Source organism: Squalius cephalus, assembly GCF_949319135.1.
Source record: "Squalius cephalus genome assembly, chromosome: 17".
NCBI classification, from domain to species: domain Eukaryota; kingdom Metazoa; phylum Chordata; class Actinopteri; order Cypriniformes; family Leuciscidae; genus Squalius; species Squalius cephalus.
This window is the reverse complement of record NC_137138.1, coordinates 26,834,517-26,855,359: the sequence shown is the minus strand read 5'-3', so window position 1 is coordinate 26,855,359 and position 20,843 is coordinate 26,834,517. Positions and strand designations below refer to the sequence as shown.

The 20,843-nt window shown below is 38.3% G+C and overlaps 1 protein-coding gene across 3 annotated transcripts in view; it reads right to left on the bottom strand.

Annotated features, from left to right (window-relative positions):
* Positions 1-454: 454 nt before the first annotated feature.
* The window catches only part of LOC307144458 (uncharacterized protein), a 38,803-nt gene continuing 18,414 nt past the window's right edge, over positions 455-20,843 (bottom strand). Inside the window, exons 3-7 of one of the 3 annotated variants that reach the window (XM_079846851.1) lie at positions 1,927-2,013; positions 1,790-1,834; positions 1,366-1,580; positions 1,122-1,281; positions 455-1,008 (exon numbers count right to left, since the gene is read on the bottom strand). In XM_079846851.1, the coding sequence (XP_079702977.1) occupies positions 851-1,008; positions 1,122-1,281; positions 1,366-1,580; positions 1,790-1,834; positions 1,927-2,013 (665 nt within the window). In that variant the 3' untranslated portion in view covers positions 455-850. The remainder of the gene's footprint in view (positions 1,009-1,121; positions 1,282-1,365; positions 1,581-1,789; positions 1,835-1,926; positions 2,014-20,843) is intronic. The other 2 variants (XM_079846852.1, XM_079846853.1) reach the window with 2 other exon arrangements.

Below are 20,843 nucleotides of genomic sequence, written 5' to 3'. Positions count from 1 at the left end.
TGTTATATTGTGTCATGTTTATTAAAATAAAACTGATAATAAAATGTAGACCCCACTACATTGATATTTAAGTAGTATAGGCTTATGTTGAACTTTATTCTTGTTCAAACAGACGCTGTATTTAGCAGTACATAAAGTATTCAATGGAAATGTATCTGAAATGTCTGTGTATTTGACAAATATTGCATTTATTTCACTTTATCTGTGGTAAAGTATGCAAATACAGCGCGAGCGTCACTACGGGAAGCAGAAAGTGTCCGAATTCACGTCTCCGTTTTCAGCTCCTCCCCGCGACAACTCTCGCCGATCGGTTATATCCAGCCGCAGTCGAATACACCTAATGTCTATTTAAAAATGGTTGAAAAACACCTATTGTAGTTGTGCACTGATTGGTAAACACCCATTTTGGTTCTGCATGTGCACTTCTTAGTAACTGATGCTTCCTCAGGTGTTTCAATAAAACATTTTTCTTTTAGTAATGTTTATTAGGAATTTCCTGATTAAAGTTCCAACAACATATAACAGATTTTTTGAGGTGCAAGTGACATGAACAACATGAGCAAGAATATCACACTTCAAACATAGCCCATGTTTGGCATCTATTACTCTATGCTTGCAGAGCACCATGCCTTCTTTACTTTAGTGAAGGCAGATGAGGATGGACAATTAAAAAAATGACACACACTCTCCTGATAATGCTGACATTGATTATACTGACATTGATTATACATTGAGTTGTAGTCGATAGGATCATCACCTGCCTTCCCAGTCAACAATTTGATCCCAGGATACTCATGATGTGGTCACAATGTGGTCACAGCGCACTCACTGTGTGCTCAAACTATGGTCACTAATATAAATAGTTTTGCATTCTTTTCAGTCTTGTGTTGGCATTTGAGACAAATATTTCTATTTGACGGATGCATTCCGCTTCTGGTGTTGTTTTGGTGACTCCTTTTCGCTTTTTAACTTCTATTTCTTTCTCCCCCTGAAAAGACTTGACACATCCTGAAACACAGAGAGCAATATGTCAACGCAATCAGCTGCTAACAACTACTGCTCTTGACATTACATTTTCTATAGCAGTGTTATAGCAGTGATGCACAAACTTTAACACTTACTTGTCAAACATTTCAGGAGCACTGGTGGCAACACCTTTTTCCCATCTTTTCCTGTGCGGTTGTAAAGACAGAGAACACTGTCTGTCACAATGCTCTTCATACTCTGTCTTACTATCTCTCCTACATTGGAGCTTCCATGGGTATGGATGAGATAGTTGACCTGACAAAAACATACAGAATATTATTGCAATTAAAAGTTTTTTTCTTTCTCAAATGCACTGAATATTTGTGTAGCCTTACTAACATAAAGCTCTCTATAATTTTTGTCCTCTTCAAGCTTCTGACAGAAGGCTTCAAATGTTTCCGAATTTGAGCATTGTTGTTGTTCAAAAAGTTCCTCATGGCCATCTTCATCTGCACGCTTTATAAGAGCAGCCTTAATTTTTGCCAGGTCTTTCATGATGAGAGTTTGCCTCTCTTCCAACCTTTGGATATGTTGGAGCATCTTAGTATTCAGATCTGAAAATTGTGAATAATCAGGTTCACTCATATTCACCCAAGAATGAGATGTTACTCTTATTCACTCAAGAATATATATATATATATATATATATATATATATATATATATATATATATATATATATATATATATATATATATATATATATTTTTTTTTTTTTTTTTTTTTTTTTTTTTTTTTGAATGTCTAATTAAAATTTCACAAACCAAACAATTTCTCCATGGTGATTTTGGATTTTGGTTCCGTCTCTGCTATTAAAAACGAATACATGAAGTCAGTTAAATTGCACTTTTTTTTAAATAATCAATTAAACAGGATTGTTCTTAATGAATGCATATCATACCAGATGACAGGACAGATATTGGGAAGCTGGTGTTCACCTGAGGAATTTCTTCAGGATCCATGTTATGTTGTTGACGATCATGAAATTCTAAGAGAAAAAAACATTACATCAATACATGCATGGTCTTTGTTTGATATTTTAACTGATCAGCATACCAGCGAGGCAGCCAAACTGAAAGTGCTCAGAGTGACTTGTTCCAATGTCCCTGTGAAAAAAAACAAAAAAACCCACACACACACTCACACATATGTGTGTGTTAGGGTGACCACCCATCCCGCCTTGCATTGTACTGCACAGCATTTTCACCCCTTGTCCCGCACGTCGCATATTGAGAAAATGTCCCGCATTTTCATCAGTCGGTTGGTTTTTAATTACCATATTAAGAAAACGTGCATGCGTTCTTTTGCAGGGGTTAAAGTGAAAAAAAATCCTGAGCCTGACATTTTTGTGTGTGTGTGTGTGTGGGGGGGGGGGGGGTAGGGGGCTTCATTGGCACCATTTATTTTCAAGCATGTTAATGGCATATTTTTATGAATGAAGACCAGTATCACTGATATAGCTACTTATGTCTCGATGAAAATGTATTTTTCCAAAATTTGGTGCATTGCGCAAGTCTCTGAGTTTTTGCAGAACTATGCCCCCTCTGGCGACAAGCGAAACTGCAACCAGAGGTGTGCACGCTCATGGACCACACGCATGTGTCTTGGTCTTACGTAAGTGGAGTTTGCGTTGGGGTTTGGAATCGACTACAAGCCGGTCTCTTTGAATCCATCTTCTACTTTTGTCGCTCGAGTTGTCTTCACTGATTCGGAGAATGGCGGCGAATACACCAACCAGCCAGACATAGCCAGGTGAGCGTGAACGCGCATGACGTCACGCCCAGTCTCAAATTCCGTCCCGAACCCCTCTTATTTATTTTACTGTACAGGATTATAGAGGCAATTGCAGTGATCAGAGAAGGGCTCATTCAGCCCATCAGGCAATTGTTTAAGTATGTATGAGTTAGAAAAACGGGTATTTTTAACATGAAATGTTGCGCAATGCACCTTTAATACCCGCCGCTGCTGACGCATCTCACACATCTCATTCTACTCTTTACTTCCATTTAAGATTGTATTTAACTCATTTGACTGTTCTTGTGAAGATACTCGACAAAACTGACATTTTGGCATAAATGTGTGTGTGTTATGGTTCGTTCAAGCGCGAAAGAGTGCTCGATGGCGCACTGTCGACTGCGATACTGGCGCGCGTCTTTCTGTGTGTGTGTGTGTGTGTGTGTTTCAGGAGGACATTCACTGACAGCGCGTTCTCTTTTGTCTTCTCGCGCATTGATAGTTTAAAACATTTGCGTTAAGGAGAGCATGATCATATAAAACAAAAGATGACAGAAAGAACGGACGCTGCGATAAATATTTTAACATGTTAAAGCTGGACAAAAATTAATCGCATGCGTTTACGTTGACAGCACTAACATTAGGCTACTTGTCATACATTGCTGACAGAAAATGCTGCTTAAAGTGGACTCGTTTTCATGGTAGGCCTACACAGAATTATTTTTTTTTTTTTTTGTAAGCTACACAGAATATTTAATTAAATATTAAAATTAAATATTTAGCCAAGACTGAAGTTACCAAGCAGCAGTGTATGTTAACGTTAGCTCAGTTATCAACAGGTGTAGACAGATAATATGATTATCCTGACCTGAGCTAATTTACTGAATCAACCAACTCACATCTCCTTTCTTTCTTTTCATCCATGATGACATTAAAGTCACCTGTTGTTGTTTCTGGCATTTCATCGCTGTCTGTGCCGCAACCGCTACTTGCTCATTAGAACATTCAGTGAGCTATTTTACACAGGCTCGGTCCTGCTCCTCCGTGGCAATGACGGCGTGCGGTTAAACATCATAACAAACGAATTTGAGTGGGGGTGGGGGGGACAAAGGGATTTTGGAAAGTGTCCCCATAGGAAATTACGCCCGTGGGTAGGACATCATCCCCAAGCTTCATGAACTAGCGCTCCTTTCACCGACAACGCTAACGCGACGTATAAATCTCAATCACACTGTGTTGCTAGGCCCCGCCCTGCTCTGCTTCTGATAGGCTTGTAACGTTAGTAAGAGCTGCATTCCTTTCATATGATTGGTAGGTGAAATCAATTGACTCGAAAATATTAAACCGCTTGCAAGTTCCAAATTTATTTATTTATTTTTCTTCCTCATGGCCGCACGCCGGAGATCCGGCACGGTGCCGGAATACTTTAAGCCCTGCTTTTGCTTTTATAAGAAATCATTTTATTTATTATTTTTGCTGCGTAGTTTTTCACCTATTAACAGCCTACTACAACAGTCATTTTTTAAATCCTATCCAATGATTGAAAAGAAAGGAGTAAACACAGTCACTAGTAGGTTGTGATGGCTGTCAATCAAAATGTGGAGCGGTGATTCGTTCTGTGTTCCCTGTCAGAAAACAAATAGATAATAGCCTAAATTATTTTTTTTACAAGGCGGCATAATGGCAACAAAAAAGAGAAAGTGTTCTTTTAGTAAAGACTGGGCTAGGACCTATACCTGGGTGAGGCCGATAGAAGGGGATACCGAAAGAGTGTTTTGCAGTCTATGTAAAAGCAGCTTTTCTATTTCACATGGAGGAGAATATGACGTTAGGCGTCACAGCACATGCGAATCACACAAGAAAAGGGAACAACAGAAAGAAACGTCCAAGTCAATGGAATCGTTCCTTATATGCAAGGAGGATGGCGAGGTTGATAAAATCACAGCAGCTGAGGTAACCAGTGTTTATCACAGTGTGCAGCATGTGCAATCATACAGATCCTCCGACTGTGGTAGTAAGCTATCCCCAGTCATTTTTCCAGACTCTGAGATCGCAAAGAAAATGTCATGTGGTCGAACGAAAGCAGCATCCATAATAACAGACGTCCTTGCACCTTCCTCTGTGGAAAGCTGTTTAAGAGAATTAAAAACACTGCTGGTTCAGCTCCCAGAAAAACAAAACAAAACACACACGCCTTTTTTTTCTGTGGCTTCCGACGTGTCAAATCACGGCAGCACACAACTTTTCCCACTGTCACTGAGATACTGGACACCAGAGCTGGGATTAAAAAGCAATCTGCTTGATTTTTATGAAGACCGTGACGAATCATCTACTTCAATACACCGCCAGATAACGAACAAGCTAAAAGAGAATGACCTACAGCTTGATATTTCTGCTTACACTGCTGATAATGCAAGTGTAAATTATGGCAAACACAATTCTGTTTTCCAAAAGCTAAAAGCAGAAAACTCTGGCATTATAAAGGCAAACTGTATGGCTCACATTGTGCACAACTGTGCAAATTATGCTGGAGACAGACTGGAAATAGACATTGAATCCACAGTCAACAAGATTTTTAGTCACTTCTCATCCTTCTTAAAGCGCACAGAAGAATTGAAAGCCATGTTTTCATTTGTGGAGGAAGATTATCAGGCTTGCCTGAGACACGTACCAACAAGATGGTTAAGTATATGGCCTGTTGTCTCAAGGCTACATGATAGCTGGTCTACAATCAAGGCTTATTTTTTGTCGCTGGGGGAGGAACATTGTCCGAAGATGCTATGGAAACTATTGAAACAGGATCAAGACAGTGAGGGGCATCCTCTTGAGTTACAGGCTTACCTGTCCTTCCTCAATAATGGACTGAAGATGTTCCTTGAAGTGGTTCTGCTTTTGGAGGGAGATGGTCGTACTGTCTGTGAGCTGTATGAAATTATGTCCAATCTCAGAACAAAGCTTCAACGGCGACAAGTGGACAGCTTTTTTGGTGTTGAGACCGGTGCTCCAACAGTTCACAGACCAAAAGAGAGCAGCAATCAAACAGGATTTTTCCAATTTCTATGAGTCTGCACTCAGCTACCTTGAAAAATGGTACGACTTCTCAGACAACAACTACCACAAGAATGTTGCAGCCTTGGGGCTGAAGAGAGAGTTCACATTCTCCCATCTTTGTGATGTGGTGGAAATCCTTCAGATGAAGGAAAAACTGGACATAGATGAAATGTATGAATAATACTGTGTTACTTTGCCACGCCAACAGGAAATTGAAACAGGGTTCCCGCGGGGTCTTAAAAAGTCTTAAATTCTGAACTTTAAATTTAAGGCCTTAAAACGTCTTAAAAACAGCCAGATTTTCATCCGCGGTCTTAAATTTCATTTAGTCAGGTCTTAAAAAAGATTTTATACTCATTCATTTCCAGAAACGCTGGCCGCATAAAGTTATTACAAAGTAGCAAAAAAGTATCGAAGTCGCTCGCCAAGAGGCAGTTCACATATCGCGTCTTTTTCGTGCTCAAGTTCATTCAAATGTAGGCGCGCGGTAAGTGCGCTTATAATTGAAGCGACGCGCTCGTTTTTTTCCCAGGCGCAGCAGCATGAAAAAAGACAGGAAGGATGCGGGTGCACCCAAACACTACGGGTGTTTTTCTCTTCTCTGTAAATAAATCTTGTAACAGAGCTACAGCAAGCGGTTTTCGGCTGTGGAAATCCATTAGCTCTTAAAACTTTTTTTGTCATTGTGGAGTTGCATAGCAACGACAGACGCCACGGGAAAATCGGACCGAATTTTACTATTAATAATAAAAGATAAGCTAAAGTGTATTGTAAATGTCACTAAATCATTTTTTATAAAAAGAATGAGTCAAAAAAGATAAATTAAAGTCTGAAATATGTGAGGTTTATCTTTTTATAAAAACCTTTTTTGTCAACTTTATTTGAACTTGTACATGTTAGTATATAACATGTTGCAAGACACTTTTAAAATCTGGCTATCATTTTTAATCGTATTATTTTAATGTTTATGTTAGTGCGTATTGATGCTAATTTTATTTGTTATTTGCTGTTTTTCAACATAAAACTTGGTGAATTGATTTCATTGTGTAGTATTAGTACTTTTTGAACAGGATTATGTGATAACAGTGATACATTTTGGCACTATAATAATTAAATGAAATGTTCATGCCATTTCATCTCTAGTTATGATCAACTATGATAAACTAAAATCAACTAATTATGTGTTTTTTTTACCATAGGCCTATAATATGCAAAGTACAATTTTTTATAAAAAAAATATTATATCTGATTCTGTTCTTTTCTCTGACACACGTTGTTGGGTCTGGAAGGTTACTAATGTGATTGCTTTATCTGTAAATTAAGTTAATACTTTTTCAATTACTGAATTCATTGAAATAAAATGAATAAATTTCAATCTTTATGGTCTTAAAATGTTTTAAAAAGGTCTTAAATTTGACTAACTGAAAGCTGCAGGAACCCTGTTGAAAAGACAACAGCTCCTGTTGCTAAGAAGTGGTCAACCTTGCTCCAAGACACAAATACGCCAAATTTGACTGCAATTGCATCCTTTCTCTTAAGCATCCCTGTTACCAATGCATTTGTGGAGAGAATTTTTTCCCTGATGACGACGGCATGGATTGACCAACGAAACCGGTGCTCTATAGATCTCATAAAGTGTGAAATTCAGGTCAAGAACAACTTTGGATACACCTGTAAAGAGTTCTACAGCTATGCACTTAAGCAGAAGGCCCTACTGGAAGCTGCACGTTCAAATAAAAAGTATAACTTCAAGAGCAAGTAAGGTAAAATTAATTCTTCACAATATAGAATAGATCTATATTTTTACAGAATAGAATAATGTGATGTGAGCCTCCTGTATGACTTTAATATTTGGTTGGTATGTGCTGTTTTCTTGTGTTTCAGCCAAGTATGCTGTCTGGTGCTAGAAGAGAACAGAATTGATCAACTTGTTGCCTGCTGTGGTCATTTGAATTCACATCCTTTCTAAAAATATGAAACTGTCAATGAACTAATTTCATGTTGTTTTATATTTTATTTGTTCATTATTTATTTTGTTGGATTTTAGTTGGACTTAACTGTTTCAAAAATAGTTATCTGCATGATGCCTGCTGACTTTGGGCTCAGTGATATTGAATTTAAATTACATGTAAAATAAAGACATGTTGTGTTACATTGTGATGTAATGGTGTTTTCTGAAAGGGACTAAAGAACAAAGTATAAAAAAAGCAAAAAAAAGAACAAAGTATTTTTATCAGCTGAAAGGCAGAATACAAATGTTTTTATTAAGTTAGATAGACATTATAACCGTTTCACTCTATGTTTTAGTGTTGGTAACATGTCCCACATTGTCCCACACAAACTTATAATCGTCCCACATTTGGTTTGTTTGATGGTAGTCACCCTAGTGTGTGTGTGTGTATATATATATATATATATATATATATATATATATATATATATATATATATATATATATATATATAAACATTAATTAATAAATTTTTTACATTTATTAGGCTTCAAAAAATTAAACAACTTTTAATTTAAGTGAACTTCAAACAATCCTTACATAAACCCATAATATCATATTTGTCATATTTACCTTTGCCCTTCCTGTCAAACAGGTAGGACATATACAAAAATTGAATAAAGTTATCAAACAGTCTGCACGGCATAAATTATAAATTAAATATAGACTAATCCTTATTAAAGCTACAAAAGTTCTTTAGTCAAGATCAGTGAGTAATCTTCCTTTTGTTCTTAGATTAACTTTACTGACAGAAAGCTTTATTGGCTGTTGTCCCTTTAAAACCAGCCGCTGCTGCAAGCGGATCTGCATGACGCGGATCTCACACTATTTAACTAATTTAAGACTGCTCTTATGTTATGAGGATACTCGAGATTTTGGCATAATTGTGTGTTATAGTTCGTTCAAGCGCGAAAGAGAACCGTTTTCTGGTGCGCTGTCTGTGTGCACGATACTGCGTCTTTCTGTATGTATGTGTGTGTTGTAATGTTCATTCCTTTTTCAATGATAACACATTGTTGTAATGAACAGCTAGCTTGTGCTAGTCATTTATTTGTTATTCCTATTAAAACATCCTGTCACCATGATCACCATAAAAGTCCCAGTTCCTCTCTTTAAGTACACAGTAAATTATCCTCCAGCACCACCTTGTGTCTACATGGATAAATTACATGTTACTGAATATCATTACATCCCCTCTCCTTTGAGTTAACACAGTAATCAACATTTTCTAAGAAATAATAGAGATGACATCAATAACACAACTTGGTTCTCTATCAGACATATGAATACGTTTGCATTAGTGTCAATAACAACATAAACAATAACAACATGAACATTCTATTTAGGTATTTACTCTTTTAAAGATTCAGCCTCTCAGGTTTTTTTACTATACGTGTGGATCTCCTCAACACAGGTGAGTTTGGTACATTTGTCTCTGAATGATGACGCGTGTGTCATTTGAGTCTTCTGGTGGTAAGTGTGAAGACTCAGGTGTGTCATTTGAGTCTACTGGTGGCAAGTGCAGGGGCGCAGATGGCACTGGGGACGGGGGGGACATGACCCCCTCAGATTCATAGTGACCCGATCCGTCACCCGCCCTCACAATCCCTACGAAAGGCGACAAAAATCGGTAAAACAGAGGATTAACCAGTGTTTTTGCTATGTACATTAGCCAAAGTAGTGTCCTGGCCCGCCGCTGCTTCAGAATCGGGTCGGGGCAGACACAGGCTGACACACAATAATAATCTACACCGGTCACCATTACTTTGTACCCACGTTCTCACTACACGCTGTTATGTTGTCAATAAACACATGATGCCACCGACGTTTACATTCTCTCTCTGTGTGTGTGCTACGACTCCTGAGTGACGGCGGGGTCCTATGAGGAGCTGGTAGCTGCCTCAATCGTGCCTGTAGGAGCAGTAACCATAGAGATCATATACCATCTATGACTAAGCTGAGTCGGTGATTTTCTGAACTGAAAAAAATCGACTGTATAAATGTCACATAAAGGCAATGAAGAGACAAAAAACAATCACCTCGTTTTTTCAAAAACCAAACAATGTAAGTATCCTATGCCTGTTGACTTTCCCAGATGTGGCAGATTAGATTTGTTAAGGGGAATAGCTAGTCTGACAATAATGGCAAGAAGGCTTTTGCACTTAGCAAACACAACAAAATGTGGAGACCATAACTATGCATTTAGGTGAGAGTGGACAGAGGCAAATAATGAATGAACACAAAATGAATGGTTGGATAAATCAAACAATTTATCGTCGTCAGGAAATAATGTTTTATCATTTTTGTACTATATAAATTGACTGAGGTATGTTCACTGTTGTGTAAACCACTATAAAAATAATTATAATAAGTAAATTTGTGTGGTGCAAGGTTTATGCAAACAACAAATAAAGGCCTACATAAACCTTTGACATCCTCTTATAGCAGGAAATCATGTTTTTTTTATTGTACGGAGCAATGGAGGATATAGATTCTTAAATTATGGGCTATGAAAAACAATTCTTAATATGTCATACATCATTTGAAAGATATTTCTAATCTATAAATTGCAACAAACTTATAATTAAGACTTAAATTTAAAATTTTGAGTTCTTCTTAGACATTTGAAATAGTAGTTTAGCCATTAATTCTCAGGAATATGTTGTATTTCACATTGTTGTGAAATGCTATAGAGGTATAGAGGGTTAACTGAAATTATAAGATTTAAAATGTTGTCCTCCTGGCCTGCAGGCAATTTCTGATGACAGTAAGGCAGGCCCTACTCAGTCAAGTGAGGATCTGCAGGAGGGCAGCCACAGTAGAAAAAGACAGCATGAGGAAGGAGAGACAGTAGAATTCATAATGATAGACTTTGTATGCTGAGATAAGCAAATGTTTAAATAAAACATACTTTGCTGAAGACATGAAGTTTTGGTGGGTGATTGGCATACTAGTCAAATAACAGTCTGACCATGCATTGCTAGTGGTGATCAGGTAGACCTTTGTTTACCTTTGTTCATTGTTGTTTATCCATGATTTCAAATAAGAATCCCCCACTGGCTTTTTAGTGCAAATCATTAGCCCAAATTACGCAAAGTAACTACTTGAGCACTAGTTAAAGCCCAAATTACGCAAAATAACGAACTGAGTTTAAATCATTTGCTGACAGCTTGGTCCCCCCCAGTTAAAAAATCCTATCTGCGCCACTGGGCAAGTGTGAAGACTCAAGTGTGTCATTTGTGTGCTCCTGGAATACCTCAGGGAAAAGGGAGGGAATATCTCCCTTTTGAGCAGGGAACGGCGATTCCTCCTGAGTATCTGTCCTTCCTCAGCCCTGATAGTGTAAGACCGTGGTCCTACTTCCTGGAGAACAGTGGCTTTCTTGTTCCAAGCATTTTGATCCTCAATCCTGACAACATCATCTTTTGAAAGTGGCTTGAGACTTCTGGTTGACTTGTCATAATATGATTTTTGTTTCTGCTTTAACAGCTGGAGTCTTTGTCTCAGTTGTCTGTTCTGTTTTTCCTTTACCCAGCAGGGTAGTGTGGTGCGTAACTTACGACCCATTAACAGTTCAGCAGGCGATGAACCACAGTCCAGAGGCGATGCTCGATAGCTCAACAGAGCAAGATATGGATCAGACTTGCTGTCTGTAGCTTTCTTCCGCAGTTGCTTTAGAATGTGGACACCTTTCTCAGCCTTGCCATTGGACTGAGCATACAAGGGACTTGATGTGACATGTTGAAAGTCATAGTGCCCCGCAAACTGTTGCCATTCCTTGCATTTAAAGCATGGCCCATTGTCACTGACGACAATCCTTGGAATTCCATGTCTGGCGAATATGGATTTGACATGTATTATGACACTGCTTGCTGTGATGCTGGTAAGAAGTGCCATCTCAGGAAAATTGGAATAGTAGTCAATCACAATTAAATAGTCTTTACCATTCAAATGAAAGAGATCCATACCAACCTTTTGCCATGGTGCTGTTGGTAGATCAGCCACCTTCATAGGCTCTTTTGTTTGTTTATTGTGGTGTTTCTGGCAGGTCTCACATTTGCTTATCATCTTCTCAATGTCCTGATTGATGCCAGGCCAATACACAGTGTCTCTTGCCCTCCTTTTGCATTTTTCAATTCCCAAGTGTCCCTCATTAATCCTTGTAAGCATTTCCTGACATAGAGTTTGCGTAATCACTATTCTGTTCAGTCTTAGCAGTAGTCCATTTGCAACACTCAACTCTGACCTGATGTGGTAATATTTTGCACAGGAACCTTTTGGCCAATCAGTATGAATGTTCTGTACAACAGTTTGTAACTCTGTGTCTTTTGCTGTTTGTCCTGCTATTTGTCTTGATTTTATGTCTGAAACAGGCAGGGAAGCAGTGATCATACTCACATGAGCCTCAACGTCGTCTCCAGTAGAGCTCACATGACTCACTGTGGGTGCTTGGGATAGTGCATCTGCTAGCACTATGTGTTTACCTTGTGTGTAGATTAAATCAAAGTCATATCTTTGTAGCTTCATCATGAGACGCTGAATCCTTGGAGACATCTCATTTAAGTTTTTCTTTATGATAGCAACCAGTGGTCGATGGTCTGTCTCCACTGTAAAAGTGGGGAGGCCGTAGATGTACCCATGAAACTTTTCCAGTCCAACCACCAAGCCTAGACATTCCTTTTCAATCTGGGCGTACCGACACTCAGACTCAGTCATAGACCTGGAGGCATAAGCAACAGGCTTCCAATCCTCTCCCTCTGCTTGCAGTAAGACCGCACCAAGGCCATCTTTCGATGCATCTGTGGACACCTTGATTCTCCTGGTAGGGTCAAAGAAAGTGAGTACAGGTGTAGTAGTCAGCGTTGTTTTGAGTTTTACCCACTCTTGTTCATGCTTTGCTGTCCATGCAAACTCATTTTCCTTATGCAGGAGGTCTCGCAGGCAGGCAGTCTTGGCTGACAAATTAGGAATGAATTTTCCAATGAAATTGATCATTCCCATGACCCGTAGTACTCCTTTCTTGTCTGTGGGCCGGTATGTATGGCTCCAGTACGGCTTTTATTTTGTCTTTATCTGGCTCTATTCCTTGAGCAGACAGCTTATCTCCTAGGAATGTAATTTCCTGGACGCCAAACTGACACTTGGCTTTGTTGAGTTTCAGTCCATTCTTCTGGACACTCTGCAGCAATTTGGTCAGTCTCTCATTGTGTTCCTGAAAAGTAGAGCCCCAGCAGATGATATCATCCACGTAGACCCGGACTCCTTCTAGACCTTCTATTATGTGTACCATTGCTCTATGAAAGATTTCAGATGCCGATATGATACCAAAGGGCATCCTGAGGAAACAGTATCGGCCAAATGGTGTGTTGAAGGTACAGTATTTTGTGCTCTCTTCTTCTAACTTGAGCTGCCAAAAACCTTGAGCTTTGTGAAAAATCCAGCTTTGTGAAGTACTTAGCACCTGACATTTCACTGGTGATTTCTCCTCGCTTAGGGATTTGGTAGTGTTCACGCTTTATGTTTTCATTCAAATCCTTTGGATCCATACATACTCGTAGTTCATTGTTCTTCTTTTTAACACACACCATTGAGTTGACCCAATCTGTAGGCTTTTCAACCTTTCTGATAATTCCAAGCGTGGTCATCCTTTCCAGCTCTTTTTTAAGACGATCACGCAGGGGTGCAGAAACTCTCCGTGGAGCATGTACCACAGGCTGAGCATCATCCTTAAGCTGGATCTTGTATGTAAACGGCAAGACACCAAATCCTTTGAAGATGTCGGGGAAGCTATGTACAATCAAGTCTACTGAATCGTGTGGTGTGTTCTTAGCTGCACTGTCACAGTTGATGCGGTAGACTCTTTTAACCAATCCCAAATCCTCACAAGCTCTATCACCTAACAGTGAATCATGTCCTTCAGCAACAACAGAAAACAGTATATGGTGCACTTTGCTCCTTGACGTTACTTTTAGTCTGCACACACCAAAACAGTCTATTTCCTGTCCATTGTAGTCCTTCAATGGTATTGTCTTTTTCTGCATTATGGGTTTTTCTTTCATGGCTTTAATGTCACTTACACTTATCAAATTTGCTTTTGCCCCAGTGTCAAGTTTCAATGTAACTAATTCTCCATTTATCTGCAGCGGCACAATCCATTTATCCTCTTTTACTGAATTCACCTCATAGTCAGCATTGCTCATTACTGTGGGCTTCACATTTTCTGTGGCTTTATCTGATGTATATTCCTACAATTCCTATATTCCTACAAAGAATGTCTCACATAAATCAGTGTCCTCAACAACATGCACAGATTGTCCTTTACATGATTTTCCTTTTGAAAAACACTGCTTGGCAAAGTGATTCTTACCATTACATTTTGTGCACATTTTACCAAACGCTGGACATTGCCTCGGTTGATGCTGGTAACCACACCGTTTGCAACTGAATGTCCCATCCTGAGACTTCTTTGCATTCTTGAACTGCACATTCTTCTTCCCCTTGAAGGATACAGCACCAATTTCTGCACTGTCACCAATTACAGTTGCACCATTATTTATGTCACTGAAGGTCTTAGCATGCTTTTGAGCCAATTCATTGGCATGGCAAATTTTTACAGCATCCTCCAGTTTCAGTTCAGTTTCTCTCAAAAGACGTTCGCTGACCTTTTTGTCATATATTCCAAAGACAATCTGATCACGTATCATGAATGATTTCAAATCCGAAAAATTACATGTCTGTGCCTTAAATTTCAGATCTGTGAGAAAGCTATCAAATGTCTCATGTTGCTGCTGTGTACATGAACGAAACACATACCTCTCATAAGTTTCGTTTTTCTTCGGAGAACAATGAGCATCAAATTTCTTTAGCACTTCCTCCAGTTTCTTGTCATCGTCAGGTTGATCAAACACGAACGTATTGAACATTTCAATCGCATTTGGACCTGCTATGGTTAGCAGTAATGCTATCTTCCGTTCGTCTGGTTTATTCTCCAACCCGATCGCCGAGATGTACAGCTCGAATTGCTGTTTAAAAGTCCGCCAATTGCAGTCAACATTACCTGTGAGCTTCAAACCCTCCGGTGGCCTCAGTGACTCCATGTTGCGTTTCACAATTGTCCTCAGCTTAACTTCAATAACCACTCCTGGTACCATGTAATGTTCATTCCTTTTTCAATGATAACACATTGTTGTAATGAACAGCTAGCTTGTGCTAGTCATTTATTTGTTATTCCTCTTAAAACATCCTGTCACCATGATCACCATAAAAGTCCCAGTTCCTCTCTTGAAGTACACAGTAAATTATCCTCCAGCACCACCTTGTGTCTACATGGATATATTACATGTTACTGAATATCATTACATGTGTCACATAGACAGGACTAGGGCTGGACGATATATTGCATGACATTGTTATGCGCATCTCGTCAGTAAAGCCGGTTCCTTGATTAGTAATAAATCGCCATCACCTGCTTTCAGATGGAGCGGCATTTACTACACAGAGCCGTAGTTCACTGACAAGCTGAGCCATATCGCATTAATTATCACGGACGTATCGCCTGCGATGATTAATGCGATAATTAATGCGATAAGATGCGCATAACAATGTCATGCGATATATCGCCCAGCCCAAGACAGGACATTCACAGACAGTGCAGTCTCTTTTGTCATGTCGCTCTTGAATGGTTTACAAGCATTTGCATGAATAAGAGCGGGATCATATAATATAACGCTACTCAAAGAATGACAAAAATTAACGGATGATGCCTGCGTTTTGCGTTAAATATATTAACGCATTAAAATGGATACAAATATATAGTTGTTTTTTTAAGCCACATTACACAGACAGTAATCAACAATTATACCACTCAAGTCAGTCAAAAGAGACAGTGCTGTGACAAAACATTGCATGTCAACAAATCATCTGCACAAAAACACAAAGTGAGCTTTAACAGCGGATGTCAAGCTGATGAGGGAAAGTAACTACACATAGTTAATTGCTGTCTGCCTTTTACCATTGATTTGTGGCTGTCAGACTGCATATGAAATCTTACGGAGTTAATTCCCATTGTAGCTACCCAACTTAACCCTCTGGGGTCTGAGGGGTTTTCTGGGCCCTGGAGGTGTTCTGACATGCTCTGACATTTGTGCTTTTTTCAGTTATTTATAAACATGTTAATGGCAAAGGTGTAAATTCACTCTATATAGCACAAACAGGGCTACCATAATATGTACTCAAGATGCATGTATATGTTTGAATTTTTAAGAGAATAATGTTTATGCGTGGTTATTGAAAAAAATAAAAATGAAAGTTGCTGAAATAAGACCACAAAACTCATACAAAATATGTGTCCACAAGACTTTTGACTAATGGATGTTGTGTAACAGGTTTTGCTTGGAAAGCCAATATGCGAGGGGGGCGTGAACGAGGAGTGGTTTACACCTGAGAATACAATGTCCCACCCACTCTGCATAATGAGCCATTCATTCAGGTGTGACACTAACTGAGCCACAATGCAAGGACAAAAGATATATTTAGAAGAAGACTTATATTGACCATTTAAGATTTTGCTTACATCTATCTTGTAAATATGTTTTGCTATTTTATTAAAAAGGTTACAATTACAACAATTACAATTTCAACAATATTTCAAGTGTACTCTTTCTTTGTAAAAAAAAATTATTATAGGCCTACATTTTATCATATGTATTCATTAGTTTGAATATAGCCAACATTGGAACAGCTAACATCTTAGTTGATGACTTTATTTTTGACAAAAATAGTATTATATTTTTATCTAAAACATCATCATTCCTTCACACAGAAACGCGATTTAAATTTAAACTGTCTTTTTGCGAGCTGTGGTAAACAGCGCGCATCTCTGCGGCTGCCATTCATTCACAGAAACGCGATTCACTTGAGAAGGAAAAAAAACTTACTACAGTATTCCTCAGCTCAGTCGGATCCTTGCTCCTCGAAATACCCGCACTTCTGAGGTAGATTTTCCATTATTATTATTCCTCACAGCGCTGCGAGATGGTGTAAACAAGTAGGCTACAATGATATGATTAAACTTGTGTTTTCTCGAGCTGATATGCGGGGCGTTCACAAGTTTGCCTCAGCCATTTGCGTTTGAATAGCACGCGCTCTCCGTGGGCGGAGTCATATTAAAAATAATTAGATGAGATGAGAACGACTGACATCTCGCTCTTTTCTTACAGATTACATGAACTAAGAATATTTGTTTTTTATATAAATTACTTCATTTAAAAGAAGAGAATTCAAGCTTCATGCCTGTGTGTCTGTATGTCTGTTTGACTTGAGTATTCGCTGAGTTATTGTTCATTTTCGGACGCGTTTCAGAATGGACTACACTGACAGAGAGAAGGCAGAACTCGCTTCGTGTTTATTTTTCTTTATTTGGCAAAAAGCACAACACTTTGTTTTTATTGTGAGTATACACAAAAAAATAATACATACTTAACAGAATCGATTGATGTATGAAACTCCTATGGAAAATCAAAGTCAACAGAGTATTTATGAGTCTCTTTTACACTGATAAAAAAAAAAGCGAGCTGGTATCGCCGGCGATACCGCCGACCCCAGGGGGTTAACCCTTTGGAGTCTGAGGGGTTTTCTGGGCCCTGGAGGTGTTCTGACATGCTCTGACATTTGTTTTTTTTTCAGTTATTTATAAACATGTTAATTGCAAAGGTGTAAATTCACTCTATAAAGCACAAACAGGGCTACCAACATATCTGATCAACATGCTTGTAAATCTTTGTGTTTTTAAGAGAATAATGTTTATGCGTGGTTATTTGAAAAAATAAAAATGAAAGTTGCTGAAATAAGACCACAAAAAACATACTAAATATGTGTCCACAAGACTTTTGACTAATGTATGTTGTCGCTTTGAGTTCTGGCTTCAAAATGATGTGAAAATCATCCTGCCTAATCGTTCTCATAAAACAATACATTGATTTAAGCCTTGTAAAACAGTTTTTTTTTTTTGTCAGAAGAGGTTTATGCATGGGAGAGGTAATGGCCCATCAATATTAATTGTATACACTCCCCCAGTGGCTAATGGGCCATCAAGTGCCTGAACAAAGAAGAGGAGATTCAAAGGTTTTGTTTTTCAATCTGTTTTATTGTAATTCCTCTATGTGGAGGAACTAAATGTTGCAATAGATATTTGCAAGCACTCTTCGTTGATGATAATGAGGCAGCATAAACACTAGTCAAAATATAATCTAAACATACATAATATTTTCTAAATTAATTTCAAAATTCTAACTTTCATACAGGCCTATGATCTAAGATCATGCGCAATCGCGAGACAAGTGGAGTGGGCAGACAAGATTTTGACCATTTCATTAGATTTATTTTTTGTATAAAGCCTTTCTTTAAAGTGAATTTCATTTTGTATTAATTGTATCTTAATTTTAATCGTTGTTTCATTAACAAATTGCCTGTATTTAATACATAAGAATTAAAAATAGCAGGCAATAGAGCTCCGTGTCGGCATGTGAACTGGAGCTCGCCTCATAAATGAACCCAAACTCATAAACTTTGCCTAAAATACCAGAGAAATATATAGACAGCTCGAAATGTGTTATTTTAAACAAAACTATTAAAAAAAAAGAAAACAGACTGCATGAAGCCTCTCTCCTACTTTATACAGAATAGCCTAGACCATTTAAATATAAATTACTCTGAATGACAAGTATGGAAATGGTCCAACCAGTAAAATATGTAGTCTACGTTTATATAAAATAGCTTGTCAACTTATGCAAGTAAATTTAAAAAGACTTACTCATCTGAAATATTATCCACGGCTGGATCAAGTCGCTCTTCAAAATACAAACGTTCGTCGTCAGAGTCCCGCTCTTCTTCTGAGGAAAATTTGAACTCTTCATCACTATCCAGGACTAGCTGAAGGGGTTCTTCACCAGTGAATCGTGTCATCTTCCAACGGCGCAGGAAAGTGAATGAATGAAACTTGCTGGTTTTAAGGCATTTCAGGGGGCGTTTACCTTATTTTGCATAGATCACCTCAGCACATTATCTTCTGAAGAGCGCGCTCTGCGAGTGGGTGTGAACTCATTACAGATAATTAGATGAGACGGGAGAAACTGTACTTCTCTTTAGTTTCATACAGATTACATTGCAGGAGAATATTTGTTTTGAATGTGAATTGTTTTATTTAAAAGTAGAAATTTAAAGCTTTCTTTAGACGCATGTTTCATGGTTGTGAGATAAGTATTAGCTGAGTTTCAGTTCATTTTCCAGACTTGTATCAGAAAGATTTTTGCGGAGACAGAGTGAGCTGAAAGCGCACCCTGTTTATTTTATTTATTTAAAAATAAAAACAAGGTTTTGATGTTAATGTGAGTGTACACACAAAAAAAGAAGACCCTCTATTTTATTTATATGACCATAAATGACAGATTTTTTTAAGTTTATGTTGCTGCTATGTGAAAAAAATCCAGCAAAACGCGCGGGTGCGTTTGCCGACCTCAGAGGGGTAAATACCTTTTTACAAATGCTGCAAAATCTTTCTTCATTTTGACCACCAACGGACTGCAACCATGTCCTAAATTGTTCGTCTTCCAGCCACTTCTGCTGGAATTTGCACTTTCCCATTTGGTCTATCTTTATTCCTGTTATTCCTGCTGTACAAAATGCCTGTGTCACCTCCGCATCACGGCAATTTTGCTCCAGCCAGAAGCAATTACCAAACTGGTTCCGCGTGTTTATCACACTAACGTACATAATTTGCGACAGCAAATAAAATGATTAATTATGAAGGCAATATTCAAATAAGTACCATTGAAGTAGTGTTTAGAGATGCGTGGTTGGTGGTTACAGCCGCGGACTCCATGGATAAACCGCGGATTGGGCGGATGACATGACGAAAAATAATATTTTAATTAAATTAGGGCGGGTGGCGGGCGGTTGAACCAATCAAATGAAAAATATATGTATACACCAATCAGCGGATGGCGGGCGGGTGCGGTTTTGAAAATTGGTCAAAAACGTTGGTGCGGATGGATGGCGGACGGATGATGAGTTTTGTGATGCGGTTGCGGATGAAATAATAGCCCATCCGCGCATCTCTAGTAGTGTTGAAGTTAATGAGATAATTAAGTGATGATTGAGTATTAGTGAACACCTGCTGTTAACAAGCAGAATAACTGAAGAAAGAGAAACAACAAGAACTACAACTGACTTTCAGCCACAACCTTAGATGAAATCAACTGAAGATAAAAGACAAATCTCAAGAGCTCAGCAGAGGAGGATTAAACAACTTCACAAACAGCATTACCAGCTTCGCTTATTACTAACCTGATTGACTGTATTTCTGTTTTAATAAAAATAATAGTTTCATTTGAAGTCACTGTTATGGTGATTAGTGTTTGCTTTAGTTGGGACCTTGACTTTTGAACATTAGTTTTTCTCTGTTTCAACTGTGTGTTTATAAAGCACATTTGTTATGGCAAGGGAAGCCAATAGAAAATGTGATCAGGTGATATTGGCTATTTATTGATGATGACAATCATCATGTAGTGGCCTTAATTACTGATCTCATTCAGAGTCTAATGCTCTGATTATATAGGTAGTGTGTTATTCATTTTGTATTATTAATAATAGTAGCCATGTGATTCTACAACATGAGATCCATCAGTGTTGTGGCATTCAAATAATATGCAGGATTTTAAAACATTTAGTACACAAAGTTTTACTTAGAGACACACAGACATCAAGAATCATCTAATATCTCATCTCATCTTTTCAGCGGTCTCGATATGCTTGTTTGGTGCACACCAGGGTTCGGATGGCAGCGTTCACACTTATTCTAATGAAACCACACTAAGAGAGCAATGGCACCAGGGTTTGTCTAGGGGTGTAATGATTCAAATTGCTTACAGTACGGTTTTGGTTCGGTTCGGTATGTGCTATGTTCAGGGAAAAAAGGACTACTGTCAAATAAAAATAAAGAAAATAAGAACAAATAATCTAACTAC